Below are 19,742 nucleotides of genomic sequence, written 5' to 3' on the forward strand. Positions count from 1 at the left end.
GTGTACAGGCTAAAATCTGGGCGATCTTGTTAAAAATGCGGACTCTGATTCAGGAAGTCTGCGGTGGGCCTGAGATTCTGCATTTCTAACAAGCTTGCAGGAGATGCAGATGTTGCAGGTCCAGGGACCGCAGTTTGAGTAGCGAGGCTCTAAGGCAGGGTTGCCAGATTTAGCACGTTAAAAACAGCAGACACCAAGTGGCACACACTTACACTCAAAAAAGGATTCATTGTTTATCTGAAATTCAGATTTCACTGGCTGTCCTGTATTTTATCTGGCAGCCCTACTTTAAGTTCCTATTAATATGTAAGATGTTCCCTTTTTCAGTTCAGGTGCAAGCCTCAGGGAGCATGTTACAATGTGCTGTTTTCTCTTTGCCTCCAAGGAAACCCTTGATGTTTCCCTTAATGGGGTTTTTCTTATATGAAAACCAACAACAGCAACTGGGTTGGGCAGGTCACGTGGTTCGTTTGTAACATCACCCACTAAAGATAGCCAGAGCCCAGGCCAGGTTGAAGTCATCTCAACAATGAATTGCTTAAGCTTCACAAGTGCATCAAGAGGGAATTTTAAGTTGGAAATGCAGCACAGCCTTCATGAGACAGGATATTGTCCACACAAACCTCTGGTCTCTAATGAGGTGCCTTTGTGGGCCAAGGATGGATCCGGTCATTACTGGATCCAATTAGTGTCTTAGCTCAGGCTGCTATAACAAAAATACCGTAGACTGGGAGGCTTAAACAGAAATTTCTTTTCTCACAGTCTGGAGGCTAGAAGTCAGCAGGGTTGGGTTCTGGTGAGAGCCCTCTTCTGACCTTGTGGATGGCCGTTTTCTTTCTGTGCCCTCACATGGCAGAGAGAGAGGGCTCTGGTCTCTTCTTATAAGGGCTCTAATCCCATCATAGGGGCTCCACCTTCACGACCTCATCTAAACCTAATTACCTCCCCACTACCCCACCTCCGAGTACCATCACACTGAGGGTTAGGGCTTCAACCTATGGCTCTCGGCAGGACACAAAGATTCCGTCTATAGCAGATAATACTCACATCCACATCCTACTTTATCAGAATAGCTAATGAAGAATTCAGGCCAGTGTCTGTCTCTCAAGAAAAGCAGCCTCAGGTGCTTCGTCCATGACCAGCAGGAAAGTAAGCTGGCTAGTGGAACTTCTCCTCCTTCCATCTCTCACTTACCTAAGCAACGTCTGAGGGAGAAATGAGACTCAGCAACACTCCGACTTAACTCAGGCAAACAGAAGGTGAAAGGAAGCTAAGAAGTAAGGGAGGAAAATCAATAATCATCTAGACAGCCAAAGGGAAAAAAATTAAAGAGTCGTGGGACAGGTTACAATCCCAGGGTGAACCTAGAGCCCCTTGGAGGACATCAGAGTCATCTGTCACCCCTGAGAAGGGCGTTCCGGGCAGCCGGTGCCCGGAACGAGCTGCCTGCACAGGAGCTAGAGAATGATCTGATGGCAGCAGGTGAGCATAGGCTCAGAAGGAAAGAAAACTTTATATGATTAGCATGTAGAGGGTAAAGCACTGTCAGGCAGCAGCAGAAGAAAAACTAAAGCCCTTGGGATGTTCACACAGGCTCTTACCTTTTTGCTCCTAGAGAAGCAGAGTCTTGCTTCTGAGGACGGAACCGTGTTGAATTACATCATCTGTAACTTCCTTGAGGATTGTGTTCTCTTTATGGGGATCCTTTCTCTAAGCTCATAGGAGTTAAAAGGGAAAGGGGAGTATGGCAGTCGATGGGATGGGGCAGGAGAAATGCAATGAAAGCCAGTCTGAGGCACGTCCCTGTAGCACGTGGATCTCATGATAGAACATACACGAATCTCAGGGTCTTCGGGGTTTCTTTAGTCTGTTATATCCTTCTCTCCCATAAAACTGGTAAAACAGCTTTCTGCTTCTCTGCTCCTTGTTAACTAGTGTTTAGCCACCACTGTGTCCTTTCTTTAAGATGCTTTCTAGAAGGAGCCTATCAAGATGCCAGCTGAGAGACAAGGATTAATTGGATCCATTGGAAACATAGCTTTTGCTGGGAGCCTCTGCTGTCTTTTAAGTCACCTGATCCTCACAGAAATAACTGTGTACCCCAAGGAAATCCTTCCTGAGGCCAGGAGGTAAATACAATAAGTTGTAAGAAATAGGAAATGTAGAAAAATCTAGAAAATAGGTCAGTCGCTCTCAACAGCCACTGAGTAGATTGACTAAGCAAAGAAACTAGGAAGTCACGAGTGGGTACCTTTGAGCAGCTGGCAGAGGGGCAAAATGGTGCGTGGTGATGAGAAATCTGTCAGAGACAGTGACGTGACAGATCTGGCGGGACATTACTGTCTTAGTCTGATTGCGGGGTATGTCCCAAAGCACTCCAGCTGCATTTGAGAGATCTGTAAAATTTTTGATGTATAACCAGCCAGACAAACACCTGGGGAAAGTGGGAAGTCTGTCTGGGAAGAAAACTGGCAACTGTCCAAGCTGACATTGCTGAAAGCCCACTTCCCTTCTCTGGGATGCTTAAGAGGGAAGACCCCACGAAGGCTGACTGTCCTGGGGGAGAGGGACGCTGCGTGCACCTCCTGGAAGTGATGAAAAGTGTGGCTACAGATGGGAGGAAAGAGGCATGTTGCTGTCGACAGCTCGGCAGCCCTGAGGACTGGCTCGTGGGTCTTCTTTCCCACCCGCCCTGGAGTTTGCTGACTCCAATTCTACCAAGAAAGGATGGTTTGGGCAGCTCCTGCCAACGAGCTCAGAACCCACGTCAAAGAATTTACCTTCTGTTCACTAGCACAACCAACGAGCTGTGTGTCCTCCAAGAGTTCCAAACCATTTCATGACACACATCTTCCAGATGGGAAGAAAGGCACAGCAAATCATTCTTCTGTCCATGAATCCAGGCTTTAAAACTCAGAATCTGCCGCCGTCAGCCCTCCTAAGAAACGAGTTTGGCGTTTGAGGGAGCCCTGTTCACAACCTAATTTTATAAGAATGCATTGCAATTGCATAGTGTATTATATTTGTCAAGCATTTTCATATACTTTCACTTAATATGGCAGCTTATGAAACAAATAAGGTAAGAATTATCCATATAAATATAAAAATAATTATATAGGCGGTATAATTCTATATACTACTATATATATAGTAGCTAAGTGACTTACCCATGATTACACTGCTGGGTCCCAAAGAGATCTCAGGTGCCCTGGGTCAACCTCTGTGTCTTTGACCATGTCTTGGTGTCACACCTCTTTGAAGTACCTAATGCCACAGACAACTCCAGCTCAAAAGTCTTCAAGAATTTATAAATCCACTTAAAACATAAAGTCACAGTAGGTTGTGAATAATTCCACTTTGCAGTCAGGAAAAAATGGAGAGGGAAAAAGTAATATATATCAAGAACTTGTGAAAACTCTACTTAAAACTTAGATTTTTCTAAACTGTGGTAAAACATACACAACGTAAATGTTACCATTTCAGCCATTTTTTAAGTGTAGAGTTGAGTGGCATTAAGTACATTCACATGGTTGTGCAGTCATCACCACCATCCATCCGCAAACATTTTTATCTCCCTTAACTAAAACTCTACACCCATTAACAATAACCCCCTACACCTCCCTCCCACCAGCCCCCGTCAACCACCATTCTACTTTCTGTCTCTATGAATTTGACTGTTTCAAGTACCTTACATAAGTGAAATTATACAACATACGTCCCTCTGTGATCGGCGTACTTCACTTAGCGTGATGTCTTTAAGATTCATCGATGTCAGCATGTGTCAGAATGTCCTTCCTTTTTAAGGCTGAGTTGTTATATGTGTAGACCACATTTGTTTATCCATTCATCTGGCAGAAGATACTTGGGTTGCTTCCACCTTCTGGCTGTTGTAAATAATGCTGCTGTCAACATGGGTGTACAAATATCTGTTTGAGTCCTTGCTTTCAATTCTATTAGATATATGCCCAGAAGTGGAATTGCTGAATCATATGATAATTCTATTTTTACTTTTTTGAAGAACGGCCATACTGTTTTCCAAAGCGCTGCACCATTTTGCATCCCCTCTAGCCATGCAGAAGAGTTCCAATTTCTCTACGCTCCATTGATTCTGAGCCCATTCCTGAGCCCATTCTGAGTGCCCTGGGTCGGGAATGCCTGCTGTGCTGACCCGGTCACTCATCGCTCATAGCAAGCTCCACAGAAATTTCCTCCACCAGGACTCCTTCTGGGTTGAAGGCTTCTCGTTGTACCCTCACCAGGCAGAAGGGGCTGGGAAGCCCTGTGCAGCCTCCTTTATAAAGGTTCTAGCCCCAATCAGGAGCACAGAGCCCTCTAGATCAAATGCCTTGCCTTCTCATACTATCACCTTGGGCATCAGGTTTTCAACATGTAGATTTTGGGAGAACACAAACGTGCAGACCATAGCAGATGTGAAGATAAATAATTCTGCAAAACTGCTGAAGAGTTAGACCCTACACCTAGTCTTACAAAATAGAAGGTAACCAAAATGCTTCACTATTCCCGGATTCCACTCACCTTCCATACCACAGCATGAGGTATTGGCAAACAGTGACACCCCTCCAATTTGTCCTCATTTCTGGGTTCTCCCTGCCCCCTGTAAATGTGCAGGCTGCCTCAGAACCTGGACTCTCTGGAGCAAGATTCTCCTCCCTTTCCACGTCTCCCAGACTATGATGGTGCAAAAATAGAGTGCCCTCAAGCCGAAGAGCTGGTGCAAAATCTAATAAAGGGAACAATATTATGGGCTCAAAGATGCGTCCGTTCTTGCAGGATATGAGCGTTATGTAAAGAGATCAGACAAGAGAGGCAACAAATAAATGGGCTGGTGCTGAACTGGGCTTCCATTGATGCCCCAGGCTGCACTCTGGACATCCACAGATTTGGCCTCAGGATGTACCCCTGGTGTGACAAAATGGCCATTTTCTTCTTCAACTGTGTTTTTCGGTTTAAGTTTCCATATTGTCTCTAAAGTTCCCCTTGGAATACACTAAAGGAGAAAAGGTTCTCGAGGACATGGCTGCATTGTTACTTGCTTTCATTGTAAGTAGCTGAGCATCAGCAGGTACAGTTCGAGGCTGAGTTTCTTTGGCAGTCTTGTATTGTTCCTGCGTGCTCAGACTCCCAAGGGTGGCATTCCCATGTAAGCTATCGCAGTCAGCTTCTGATAAATGACTCTCGGCTAGCTGCGCCGTGCGCACAGCGGCTGAAAGCAACAAAGCCCTCCTCTGACTCAGCATAGGTACAGCGGCAGGGACCATTGTTCAGAAGGTCCAGGGGCAACACCAGAGCCCAGGGGCACCTTTCCGCCCCTCTCAGCTCCTGTGCCAGCAAAGGCTGGACTGCCCTTGTATTTTTTATTCTGATGGGCTTTACCGATTAGGTAGAGCTCACACAGCCAGGCACATATAATTGAATGTCAATGAGTCAATCCAATGTCATATTTTAGAACTTATATCAGGAAGGCAATCTCAGAATCTAACAGAATTTCGTTGGTATACCAGATATATTAAAAGGCAACACAAACATCACGCTTTACTGCAAAAATAAAGAAATATAGTTCCATGACTCTTTCATTTCTATTAGGACATTTTTTAGGGCAGTAAATACTGTGAAGTTCTATGGAAAAGAATTTGCAATGTGCTCTGTGTGCTTTATTATTCATTATGTAGTATACATCATGAAGTCAATTTTATTCAAGATATGGATGAAAACATGGAGCTTATTCTGGGACTTCTGATTTAAAATGGGTAAACCGGGCTTCCCTGGTGACGCAGTGGTTAAGAATCCACCTGCCAATGCAGGGGACACGGGTTCGAGCCCTGGTCTGGGAAGATCCCACATACCGCGGAGCAACTATGCCTGTGCGCCACAACCACTGAGACTGCGCTCTAGAGCCTGCGAGCCACAACTACTGAGCCCGCGAGCCACCACTACTAAGCCCGCGAGCCACAACTACTGAAGCCTGCACACCTAGAGCCCATGCTCAGCAACAAGAGAAGCCACCGCAATGAGAAGCCCGCGCACCACAAGGAAGAGTAGCCCCCGCTCTCCGCAACTAGAAAAAGCCCACACACAGCAACGAAGACCCAATGCAGCCAAAAATAAATAAATAAATAAATTTTAAATAAATAAAATGGGTAAACCATGCAAGGCAGAAATAGAGACACAGATGTAGAGAACAAACATATGGACACCAAGGGGGGAAAGCGGGGGGTGGGGTGGCGGCGGTGGTGTGATGAATTGGGAGATTGGGATTAACATATATACACTAATATGTATAAAATAGATAACTAATAAGAACCTGCTGTATAAAAAAATAAAATTCAAAACAAAATAAAATGGTAAACCCATTCATGCACAAATACATCATGCATAAGATTTCAACACCTGAAATATGGCTTAAATATAAGTTTCTTTGTGTGTTTCTATTTCTTCTTTTGGAGGCTGATGGATAGAGCCTTTGGTTTCAGAAAATTGGAAAATAACCTGCGGGAAGGGGAAGAATTTTAAGCATAAGTATATTGTACAAGAAAATGTAAATAGGAAGGACAAAATAGAGGAAGGGAAGTTTTTTCGGCTTTCAAGCAACACTAAGAGAGGCAGTAAAAGAGTGATAATGATAGCAGTTAGGCAGGGCTGCTCCAGCCTATCAGATGCTCGGGCTGGATGTTCTGACTCGCTTTGAGATCCACTCTCCACCCCTCCACCTTGGTCTGTGCCCTTCAGGAGAACCTCTACAGACTGCATCACCTGGGTATCCTTTCCTGTTGGCTTCCAGTTGGGTTCAGCCAATGGGAGGCACCAGCCAGAGGTCAGAAGGAGGGACTAGAGAGGTCAGGGTATCATTCCCTCCGCTCCCTCCCTGAGGGGGCTTGGTTTGGCAGTTGCAGTGTCTTCTGGCTGCACTGCATGGTTTCAGATCTCACGCGTTCCGCTAACAGCTCCATCCCCTCTGGCCCTTCTGCTGTTGCCAGCCCCAGGGTTCTTTGCGACATTGGTTGGTTTCCTTCAACCCTGTTCACACCTTTGTAAACAGTCTCTTCTTTAAACTCTCTTTATTGCTCCTTTGAGTGTGCCATGTGTTTCTTACCGGGACACAGACAAACATAGTGCCTTTGTAGGAATTAGAAAAGGACGCCCAGATGGGAATATGAAGGTTTAGTATACTATCGTCTCTACTTTGGTGCATGCTAAAATTTTCTAACATAAAAAGATTCCCACAAAAGAGAAGAAAAGGAAAGGAAAAGGCACCCCTTTTGGTGGATGGTGCCCTGCACGGGCACTCGGGCTGGATTTCAGCCCCAGCTCCCTCCCTCAGCAGATGGCTTTGTGCGGTGACCAAAATGCCCTGCCGAACTTGGAAGCTCTACAGAAAAGTGGGCAGATCCCTAAAAACTGGAAAACATCTCAAAGAGAAAGTGAGGATTGACCTGGGGCTTTAAAGATATTTAAAACTTGAACGGGAAAGTTCTTTGCCGGCAAAGATAAGATGGATCCAGGGAGAAGATTCCATAAGGCAAGGAGGGTACCTTGAAGGGAGTGTTGCAGCCTAAGAAAGTAGACAGGAGGTGGAGATGGGCTTGGATTGCTGAGCCATAAAGTGTGAGTTGTAGCTTATGATCAACCAGGCAATATGGTGCAGTGTTTGGGCACGTGGGCTCTGAAGTTAGGTCCATTAGCTCTGTGACTTTGCACAGTTACTTATCCTCACTAAGTCTCAGTTTTCTATTATACAAATGGGGCTGAAATAGTACCTACCTCCTAGACTTGCTGGGAGACTGAAGTTTTCTTTCTTTTTTTTTTTTTTTTGCGGTACGCGGGCCTCTCACTGTTGTGGCCTCTCCCGTTGTGGAGCACAGGCTCCAGACGCGCAGGCTCAGCGGCCATGGCTCACGGGCCCAGCCGCTCCGCGGCATGTGGGATCCTTCCGGACCGGGGCATGAACCCACATCCCCTGCATCGGCAGGCGGACTCTCAACCACTGCGCCACCAGGGAAGCCCGAAAGCAGTATTTTAAGAAGGTTACCCAGACAGCTTGTGAAGGTTGTGCTAGAATGGAAAGATGAGAGCGAGGAAGTCCCTTTGAGGCTGCTGTGGCAGTGTGCGCCCCAACACTCCAGTAAGGGGCACCAGAAACGGGAAAGAAGCCAAAGGCGCGAGAGCCTTGTGAGAAGAGTAAGAGGACAGCCGCATCTCCCTCTGGGAAGATGTATGCCTTGTTTTCACCGTTTGGCCCTTTTTCCAGGAACCGAGCCCGAGTTTTGCCAACGTTTGGGCTCACTTTTAGAAACAACGTGGCAGAATCTGGTTTCGAGGTCGCTCCTGCTTCACCCTCCCCTGTCCTCCCTCTCTGCCCGGCAGATACTTGCCTGAGATCATGAACGATGGGCTGACCAACCAGATCAACAACCCCGAGGTGGACGTGGACATCACGCGGCCCGATACGTTCATCAGGCAGCAGATCATGGCTCTCCGTGTGATGACCAACAAACTGAAGAACGCGTATAACGGCAATGACGTCAACTTCCAGGACACGAGTAAGAAAGCCTTTACCAGCACCTGTAACCTCCAGAGTGAAAACCATTATAGATGATTATACCATAATTTGTCTTTTGTTTAAAGAAAGAATTTTTTTTTATTTTTATTTTATATTGGAGTATAGTTGATTAACAGTGCTGTTAGTTTCAGGTGTACAGCAAAGTGATTCAGTTATACATATACATGTATCTATTCTTTTTCAAATTCTTTTCCCATATAGGTCATTAGAGTATTGGGCAGAGTTTCCTGCGCTATACAGTAGGTCCTTGTTGGTTATCCATTTTAAATATAGCAGTGTGTACATGTCAATCCCAAACTCCCTAACTATCCCTCCCCCGCCACCGCTTCCCAGCCCAACCCCCCATAACCATAAGTTCATTCTCTAAGTCTGTGAGTCTGTTTCTGTTTTGTAAATAAGTTTATTGTGATTTTTCCTTAAGAGCAGTGTGCACCTCGGCTCTTCTGTGTCATTCTTACCCCATCTGCAAAGCTATTTATAGTCCTTGGGGTAGAGAGCTCTGCTCTGCAGAACTTAGGATACTACTAAAATCATAACTGCTCTTAAGGAATGGTTTCAGTGGCTGACATTCAGCTATACTAAAGCTAAAACTGAGTTTTGTCTGCCAGTTGATCCATTAATGATAAGGTAGCAAAGTAATGCTTTCCCTTTCTCCTTTCCCCATCAGCATTTATGTCTCTGCCTCAAACTCCCATCCTTCCTCCCAACCACCAAGGGAAGAATATTCTCAAGATTGCTCACTCAGACAAGGCTGGGAAGGAATCCCTGTTGCATCACTTCAGAACTGAGGTCTTGAACAAATTATCTCTTGAGTCTCAGGTTCTTCTGCTATAGGATGGGAAGCATTCCTGAATAAGGATCGTTGGGAGGTTCATTTGAGGCTGTGTGTAAAGGAGCTAAGATGATATCTCATGTGCCGTGGAATCAACTGCATCAGTTCTTTCTCCTTCTCCAATCATGCACATACACGACCCACTGACATTTGTATCTGAAATCTTGAGAAAAATAGTAAAATGCTGAAGTAATATTACACGTGACTATTTTATTCAAGGTCACAGAATATCAGAAGTGGTTTGAAAGACTACTGAATGTACATCAGATGAAACTAACTATATTTGGGTTTGTCTAAGTGGTTTCTAGATGCATAAAGGCAAGATTTTTGTTGTTGTTGTTTTATATATTATAAAAGAATATATTCTCTAGAAGAATATATATATTCTTATGTATTTTTTTATATATATATATATATATGTATTCTTCTAGAGAGAGTTCTCGGGAAAAGATTTTTTTTAACATCTTTATTGGAGTATAACTCCTTCACAATGGTGTGCCAGCCTCCGCCCTACAACAAAACGAATCAGCTATATATACACACATGTTCCCATATCTCTTCCCTCCTGTGTCTCCCTCCCTCCCACCCTCCCTATCCCACCCCTCTAGGTGGTCACAAAGCACCGAGCTGATCTCCCTGTGCTATGCGGCTGCTTCCCACTAGCTATCTACCTTACGTTTGGTAGTGTATATATGTCCATGCCACTCTCTCGCTTCGTCACAGCTTACCCTTCCCCCTCCCCATATCCTCAAGTCCATTCTCTAGTAGGTCTGTGTCTTTATTCCTGTTTTATCCTTAGGTTGGAAAAGATTTCTTGAACTTAAGATGTGGAGTTGCCAGTGATTCTGTAATTTGGTCGCTGAAGCAAAAGATGACGCTTGTGTGCTTGAATTAATGAGATAGAAAGAAACAAGTTACAGATGGAAGACATGAAGTCATCTGAGTCTTAACCATCATTCCACTGAGTTGTCCCCTGCAGAAAATTTTTCATGCTTAATTCCCTTTTAAATAACTCAAAAATTAACTTTCTAAGTGCAGGATAATTGCCAACCTGATAGAGTTGCTTTAAACTTTCTCAAGTCCTCCCATTATTTCTTTCTCTTTACTAAACCTCTCCTCCCCTCTTCAGAAGAGTAAATTACACGAGGTTTTAGCCTTTGCTGCTTCTCCCCTGCTCATTCCTTAGCTTCACTCCTCTCAATTTATCTTTTCTGTCTTATCTATCTAATATAATAAAATGCTTTATTACCTAGAGAATGACTATTGGAATAAATAATTCAAGATACATAAGAATTAGTTGATATTGGCCTTGGTTCTGTCTCCTCTCTGACCTAAAGAGATTGTATGCATGTCAATCTGCAAAGCTTAGGGAATGTCCTCGAGGAGATATCTTGCTCCATTTCCCCTAAAAAGAAAATAAAAATCAGCAACACTTAAGACCATCACTTTGCTCTAACCCCAGCACCGAACTTGGCCTCCTACATTAGGATAGTGTCTGTCATGTAAACCACTATCACATCTTATAGTCATCATCACCCTTACCGCTTTCGACATTTAAAAAAATCGCCCCTTAAATACCTGCACGTGTGATTCCTTTCAGAAAGAGATGGGGCCGTTATTTTTCTCAACTAGATTCTCTTGTCATTATTTGCATACCACATTTTTAATATTCTAAATCACCTTAGTAATATCTTTGTAAAGGTTATATTACTTCTTGTTCATAATACCAGTGTTTAATATAATTCCCTTAGCAATTGTGATATCTCTGAATTTAATTAATGGGCATTTTCCCCCTTGCAAGGCCACTAAAGATAAATTAGAGAAAATGTTAAGAACCTGGTATAGTGTATTCAAGTGATCTTACGTGGTATTTAGATGTCACATTTTAAAAATAAATTGCACTGAGTTGAGCCGTGCTTATTGGGGGGACATTGGAAGGTCCCTGCATTACCTGGCTTTGCTGAAGTAGCGTCTAGCGGCCAAGATGGTGCCAGTCTTTCGGAGCAGCTCAACATGCACATCACCGTTTCAGGCCAGCAGGGAGGCATTTAGGGCTATTGAATGGACTCATTGAGCAAGGAGGGGAAGTAGCAAACGTCCTTTCCAGGTGTACAGTTTCCTAAGCCCTGCTAGGAACATTATCTCACTTGTACCCTATAACAATTCAGTGAAATAGATATGATTATTCTCATTTTTACAGGTGAGCACGCAGAGCCCAGTGAGACTAACTGGCTTGCCCTAATTCATTTAAATAAAAGACAGCAGGTTAAAATCTAGGTTGTCTTTGCCGTAGGAACCACATTTCTTCCATCAGGCATCACTGCGCACACTGGCTTTGGTGCCCTCACACATTTTATCAGGGGGTTTTCACGTATCCTCAACAAGGTGAGTGTTATTGTCAGTAGCTATGGAGTTGGGGAAACTGAAAGAAGTTGAAGAAACTGCCCAAGGCATATTTAATAATTCAATATGTATTTATTGTGAACCTGCTATATGCCAGGGGCCATTAAAGCCAACGGGGATACAGAAATGAACAGTATGCACAACGTGTCTGCTCTCCCCCAAAAAGTATACATTCTCGTGGAGGGAACAAGAAAGTAAATAATAGAGTTGCAAATGGTGATAAGTACTTTTACGTAGCTAGTAATGGATGGAGACTTAACTGGACCCAGATCTGAGATAAAGCGTTTAAGAAACATGAAGGAACCAAGCAGTCAGAAATGGGAATAGAGAAGGCTCAGAAGGCATATGAGGCAGGCAGGGACGCTGGCAGGCTAAGACGGAATACTAAGTGGACACCTGGGCATTGGTTTCAAGCGCAGAATGGCAAACTTCTTCTGTAAAGAGCTACGTATCAAATATGTTCAGCTTGGTCAGAAATACAGACACAGACGTCTCTATTAACACTGTGTTTCAGGGACTTCCCTGGCGGTCCAGTGGTTAAGACTCTGCACTTCCACTGCACAGGGCACGGGTTCCATCCCTGGTTGGGGAACCAAGATCCCACATGCCTCTCGGTGCGGCCAAAAATTAAAAAATAAAAATGAAGCGCTATGTTTCAGATGTCTGTTTAGATACAGTCCACCCACACATCACACACCTGCCCATTATAAACAAACCCATGGGGATGGAGTGGAGTGGAGGACCCTTGGGTGGGAAGATGTCCCCTGCCACCTCCGTGCCCAAATCTCACGTGTGCCCCACTCTTTGCTAGACTGGGTCTAACTCTCCTTTTCGATCTGTCCGCACCAGGTGATGAATCCAGCGGCTCAGGGAGTGGCAGTGGGTGCATGGATGAGGTATGTCCCACGGAGTTTGAGTTTGTCACCACAGAGGCCCCGGCAGTGGATCCTGACAGGAGAGAAGTAGACTCTTCTGCAGCCCAGCTGGGACACTCGCTCCTCTCAGGATCTCTCGTCTGCATCGCCCTGGCGTGGCAGAGACTGTGCAGATAATCCTGGGATTTTGGTCAGATGAAACTGCATTTTAGCTATCTGAACGGCCAACTCACTTCTTTTCTTACACTCTTGGACAATGGACCATGCCACAAAAGCTTACCGTTTTCTATGAGAAGAGAGCAGTACTGCACTATGCCTCCCTTTTTGTTTTCCCAAAGAGTACTGGGTGCCAGACTGGACTGCTTCCTCTTTCCTTCAGCTATCATCTGTGGGAAACTTGTTTATTCTAGAGAATTCTTACTCAAATCTTTCATACCAGGAGATTTTCTTACCTTCATTTGCTTTTATGCTGCGGAAGTGAAGGAATCTCACGTTGTGAGTTTTTTTTTTTTTCCCCATTTAAAAAAAAAATAGGAAGAAAATCATTTTCCTTGCAAAATCAGGCCAAACCCCAAGACAACTGCATTTTCAACAAAGAAGCAAACGAGAAAAATAAAAGAGCTGTAACGCTGTAAGTTCGGCATTGCCAGCCAACTCCCAGTGTAAGCTTTTCTGTGACAAATCAGGTTTACAAAATGCTTATGCGGAGGTTTGAAATTTTTTTTAATGTAGTGAAAATACACTGTTGTCTTGGAGGTCTTGCGCGCCAACCATACAATGCCAAGCTGATTCAGAGGTACTGATAGGAAATTTAGAATTCCATCTTTAATCGGAGAGTAAAATGTGCTACAACTCAGCACCTCTATCTCACCCCGATTTCAATTTCAGTAATGGTACCATTTTCCTTAATTCTCTTAACGTCTGACCACTGTATCCAATTGGCACGGATTTTTCCCTTCATCTCCAGTTACTAGTGGACACCCTCATGAATTCATCTTCCTCAAAGGTCTGAAATGAAAATAATCTTCAACCATACAATCGCTTTGCTTTAGCCACAGGCTTGACGTGAATTAGATGTTTCTGCCCCGTGCTCATTACCCTCCCAAAAGAAGAGTTCCTTTAATGAACCGATAAACAATTAGATCCATAAGTGAGTTTTCATTTTTAACTATTTGCTTTGTGTCAGTTGGTTTCTGCATCACAAGGGCATTCTCTTACAAAATAACTCACAACAACAACAAAAAAGTCAAGACAAAAAAATATATATATAGTATTGACATGGAGATTTCTTTCACTTTTTTAGTCTTAGTATGATCATCTATTTTTATATCTATATATATATAAAAATCACAGATTTTAACTTCTTAATTCCAAGCTCAGGGTTGACACACCTTTGTAACGAAAATGTTTTGTCAACCAGCTCTTCTTGTTTTGTGCTGCTCAGAGAAGGGATTCCTCAATGATCTGTGAGCACCAAGAATCAAGAAAGAGAACTTTTTACGTATCTAACCGTCCATTTATTAAAAGTTTGCCAGGGCACACCCTTCTCACACGAGCGTGTTTTGTCCTGGGTGCTCCAGACTGTATCGAACGCATGGGCAGAGCCGTGGGTGTGCAGAACTTCACTGGTCATGGAAACCGTATGCGCAAGGAATGTGATTCACACAAAACCATTGCTTTCGGTACAACGCCTTCAGCCTAGGATTCCTGCTTGGCACTTGGAGAAATATTCTAATTCAAGAGGCTGATTCGGAGCCTAACTGACCCGCCAGGTGTGCCAAAGCCAGGCGTTACGCTCCTCCCGACAGAGAGAAGCAAAACAAACTAACCTGGGGCTTTATGAATACCATTGGCTATCCATGTGTTTTTTGGTTTTTATGATGTATCTGGGGTTGGGAAAAGTAATGTTTCAAGACACCATAGTATGCCAGTCACGTTAATTAACCCATTGGCAGTCATGACACATCAATGGTATTTTTCGATCTCCGTACTCATCAAAATTATGATTAGTTATTGATTTAGTCGTCACATTTAGGTAGAACACACGCGGCACAATAGTATTAAGTGTACTTGAGCACTTTTGCAAAACAAAGTATTTAGAAGCATCTATTGCTATTGTTTGCCTAACGAAATACGGAAGGTAGGATTCTGAGAGATTTTGTGGCATCTTTTCACTTAGATCTTTATGAAATTGATACAGTCTAATTCAGCATTACATACTTCTAGCCAACCATTCGTTTCACCGCCAGACTTTGGCTTCCTATCACCAATGACACATACAACATCTCTATGAAGGACCAGTCATTTATGTTGCTCATTGTGTTGTATGTTCAGAAATCAGTGTTGTCTTTCTCCAGTAATTAAGGTGCAATACAAATTAAATCAATCTTGATTTTCCAAAATATGTGAGTCATAACTTGTTTTCATAGCTTTAAGCTCCAAGTCTTTCCTTTTAAAAATATATCTGCATTGTTTTCTGTGAAATAGATCAGAATGCCTTGTTTTCCCTGTACTTTCACCCCCAAAGGGTTTTGTGCATGTATGTGAATACACATTATATTAATGAATGTGAACCCGTGTTCTATAAACACTAACCACACAGACAATATATAAACGCCTGTTTCATTTGTTTCAACACCTTCGTTATCAATACTATTCATATTGGTGAGCTATAGTGATCTATATGAGCCAGGCAGAGAACTGAAATCACGATCAGTTAATGATGCCACAGTATTAGTCACCTGCATGGATGTGGTCAAAATATTATTGAAATTGTACTTCCTGGTTTTTATCATCATCCTACTATGTCATATGATTTTCAGACTAATTTCACATAGGAATTTTTTGTGCCCTAAGGGAATTAGTTTAATCTAGTTAACCCATTTCAGTAAGTATTTTGGAATCTCCCCCTCCCCTCACCAAGTTAATTTCTCTCGTTTTAGCATAGTGATAGGGGATGCAGTGGTGCTCCATTATTTTTCCTGACCTGTCCTCGTTTGCTTTGATGTCCCCTAAATTTCTGTAATCACATCACAACCTCTGTTATGAGTAGAGAGGGATGGGCTCACTGAAATTGGATGCTAGGAATTGTTGGGTGGTGCTTATAACTGCAAACACTTAGCTTATTGAAGTGCCTCTATTTACATGTTCTTTAGTTATAATATGTATTTTTCTAACAGAAATACACGTCTGTAATTGGTGTATATTATACTTTGTATACGTTATAACGAAAGCTAAACAGAGGCTAAAGTCTTTAGCAGAGAAGAATAGATTGCAAATTCACGAGTTTGAGCTCCACTTATGGTTCTGTATCGAGCGACAGCCACGACAGCCTTCTCTCGTTTGAATGAAGGTCAAGTCGCGACTTTGATTAGAGCCATCACAGAACATTAGCACTAGCAATCTGACTCCCTTACAGTGACTTACCCAGATCGATATGTTGTGTTCCCTGCTTTAGTGGTAAGGGATAGATAATACTACTTTGTCTACACTGAAAAACACGACCATGCATTGATAAGCAGTAGGAATTATAAAAGTAGCGTTCTATAAATCAGACACACTGAAAAGATTATTGGACGCAGAAGGCTGATATTTAATTTATATTCCCTGCTGCAGACATTAGCCTACTTTAATTCTTTAGCCATTACGTATATGTTCTGGCTACACACCGAACACCAACTAAAGTCCCCAAGGAGGAATAAAACCTGAGCAACTCCCGAGTTGTGATTCTTTCACTACTTCTCTTCGCAAGGCTAATTATCAGGTGGTTTGATTAAAGGTGGAAGGGTTAGCAAATGCAAGTTTTGACTTATCCAAAACTTGCAGAAATTCAAACTCATTTTCATTTACTTACAGTCACTAACAAATCTGACTTCTAACTTAAAAAAAAAAAAAAAAAGGAGGGGAGGGGCACTTTAGCTTTGCCAACAGAAGAGTAAGGAGACCATAACTTACAAATTTGCAATGTGTTCCTCCTCGGTGGAGACATTAGCCAGTGTTTAGTTTTAGGCCAAGTTCTACAAAGAGAGTATTGATCTGTATGCATTCTGGAGCCTTGCTATAACACAGTTTGCTAAGGCACAGGACCCAGCCTAGCATGGGGCTATTTGAGCCTCCGTGAAAGTTGAAAAGTACTGGAATCTTTGACATTGCCTTGTAATGAGGTACTTCTGTGAAAAGACACCTCAAGATGGCATAGTAGTGAGGTCTCTGTGTGCATAACATATATGCAGGACAAATGTGTGCACCGATCAAACCTAAAATTTTATGTGACTGTCAAATGAATATTATTTGGGTTAAGATTTTTTTCATTTCTGATTTGGATAGAAAATTGCTATTAATCTTGTATTAAAATAGTTTTTAAAAATCTACCAGTGCCCTTTCTGCATTTTCTTAATTATTGTCATAGTCTAAATTTCAGAGCTTTTGAATTTTTTTTGTTTGAGAACTTTTTAGAAGCTGCAATTTTTTTTAAAAAAAGGAGAAGAAAAAGAACCATAGATTTAAATCAGCACCACTCACCTAAGTACACTTGGCCTTTGAAATCAAGAACTTTTAGAACTTCAGAACGTTTAGAGCTTTCCAAACATGTATGGAAGATACTATACCTCTCTTCTTTTGTGTTGGTCTCTTCTCTAAAATAAATTAGTAGCTTGACTGATGTCAGTACTTTATAAATGAGGTCAAAAACTAAGATAATGTGTAAAAGGACTAACAATTTCCAAATTTAGCAAGTTGCACTGCTTTTTTATTTCTGAAATTTCCATGCTCTCAGGAATGCTAAATACTGTATAGCATGCTAAAGATTCACTTAGCAGATATTTATTAAACACCTGCTCAATGCTAAACCTTGTCTAGGTGCCAGTCTGGGGTTGTCAAAATCACCAGCTGGGAAGTATTCATTCTTTTTTTTTTTTTTTTTTTTTTGCGGTACGCAGGCCTCTCACTGCTGTGGCCTCTCCCGTTGCGGAGCACAGGCTCCGGACACGCAGGCTCAGCGGCTATGGCTCACGGGCCCAACCGCTCCACGGCATGTGGGATCTTCCCGGACCGGGGCACGAACCCGTGTCCCCTGCATCAGCAGGCGGACTCTCAACCACTGCACCACCAGGGAAGCCCGAAAGTATTCATTCTTTACTACAGTTAACCATGATTATTACATCACTTATTTCAAAAATGCTCTTTTAAATAAAGGAACCTATGTAAATAGAGTTATCACAAATATAACATTTAACTGTAAGCAACATTATAATTTAGCTCACACTACTACTATGTTGATTTCTATTAAGCAAAGTGATTTCTACAAAACAGTTAAAGAACTTTAGGATAATTCCATGTAAAAAGCAGAATCTAACAAATGCTATTTGGAAATAAACTGGAACCAATTTCATCGAAAAGAAAAACTTCCAAATGGGTTTTGAGAAAAAAATAATAAAACCACCGCCACTCTTATCAACAATATTAATTTTAATTCGCTCTTTGGATAAATAGACTATAGTCAAAATATACACACAAATATGAAAACTGACATTGATTTTTCAAATACTAACTTATGAAATAGCTAGAAAGATGTAGCCACAATTCTGTCTGTTCAAACAGACATTCCCAATTTAGTGCCAATACATCTCCATTCCACAGACACATGCGTTTGCTGATATAAACTTGTGGCCAAACATATTTGGTCGGCTCATGAATGGAGCACACAGTGAAGCCAGGAGGAATTAGCTGCCTGCCTTTGTAGCTCACTTAAGGAGCTCATGTTCTTGCACATGTTGAAATAGAAAGCAGAGCAAGAAAACAGAAATTTTACCCAGTGAGTGTTCAAGTTTGGAGAGAAGCAGAAAGAAGACACACAAACTGGATTCAAGGGAAGCAGAAGAGTATTTACCTTGAATAAAGCCATCTGCCCTTCCATAGGAACTAATGTCTGTAGAGTTCTTCAATAAAAGAAAAAATTGGCTTAGGCAGTAACGGTCATCTGTTCTTTTAAAAAAGAATGTGATGAGCTCTATATCACGTGCCAGACACAGTTCTGGGTACCAGAGCAAGACGCCATGAAGAACTGAGTCAAAATGGGGTAGTGACTAAGGAGGAGATGCCCCTTGAGACCAGTGGTCCAGAAGAGGCTGCCTGGGTGATACTCAGGCTGTGACCTAATCATGGGAAGAAGATGCCACGTGCAGACATGGGGACAGAGATTTCCAGGCAGAGTAAAAGCCAATGTAAGGATGTACGGAAATGAGGACTAGTAAGTGAGATGTTGGATAGTGGGAGATGGATGGAAAGTTAAACAGGGGAAGGCATGCTTAAAAACCCTGGTCTTTTACCACGTGGTGAAGCCAGAGCCCTAGAAGGACCCAGCCCTACACAGCAGCCCTGCTGGGGGCGCTTATTAGTATTTTAAAACACATTTTAGCAAAGAAGTATGCTAAGGTCTTTATGTATATACTTAATCTTTATAGGATCTCTATGATGTAGGAATAATAATGCTCGTTTTATACTGAATAAAATGAAACACAGTGAGATTAATGAACTTGTCCAGCCACACAGGCGAGGCCATGATAGGAACTGAGATCTGTAACAAGTAGGCAGAAAAGCGGCAGTATATAGGATAATTTTGGTTTTTTATTCCACACACAATTGAATTTTCCGAGGGTGTTCTGAGAATTGGCAACAAGTATATGAACAGGCATTCACAGATGTTTACTCGCACAGAGGATATATATTAAAACCTTATTCCAAGATGTAGTGCCATTTAGTTGCTCTCTGTTTTCAGTTTTTTTCAAAATTAAAATCCTAAGTAGACACGACTGATTGTGGGATTTTTGCATAGCATTGAACTTAAAGCCATTGTGAACCAAAGTTTGATGCCTAGGACAGGAACATACGTACCAAATCTGCTTTCCTCTTGTTTGTCAAGTTGGCTTAAACATCATATTCACAGAAAGGAAGTCAGGCTTAGCCCGACTCTCAGGGCTTCTTCCTATACATTAGCCTTGTCTATAATTTATTGTCCGTTCAGACAGTCAAGTGGACCTAAACTATAAATCAAAAC

General features: G+C 42.5%; 1 protein-coding gene across 2 annotated transcripts in view; it reads left to right on the forward strand.

The window, feature by feature from the left end:
• The window catches only part of GPC6 (glypican 6), a 1,087,352-nt gene extending 1,070,375 nt beyond the window's left edge, over nt 1-16,977 (forward strand). For both annotated transcript variants that reach the window (XM_060288063.1, XM_030856917.2), the window contains 2 exons: nt 8,383-8,558; nt 12,663-16,977. In XM_060288063.1, the coding sequence (XP_060144046.1) occupies nt 8,383-8,558; nt 12,663-12,865 (379 nt within the window). In that variant the 3' untranslated portion in view covers nt 12,866-16,977. The remainder of the gene's footprint in view (nt 1-8,382; nt 8,559-12,662) is intronic.
• Nucleotides 16,978-19,742: the final 2,765 nt, after the last annotated feature.

This window comes from Globicephala melas, chromosome 18, assembly GCF_963455315.2.
Source record: "Globicephala melas chromosome 18, mGloMel1.2, whole genome shotgun sequence".
NCBI lineage: Eukaryota > Metazoa > Chordata > Mammalia > Artiodactyla > Delphinidae > Globicephala > Globicephala melas.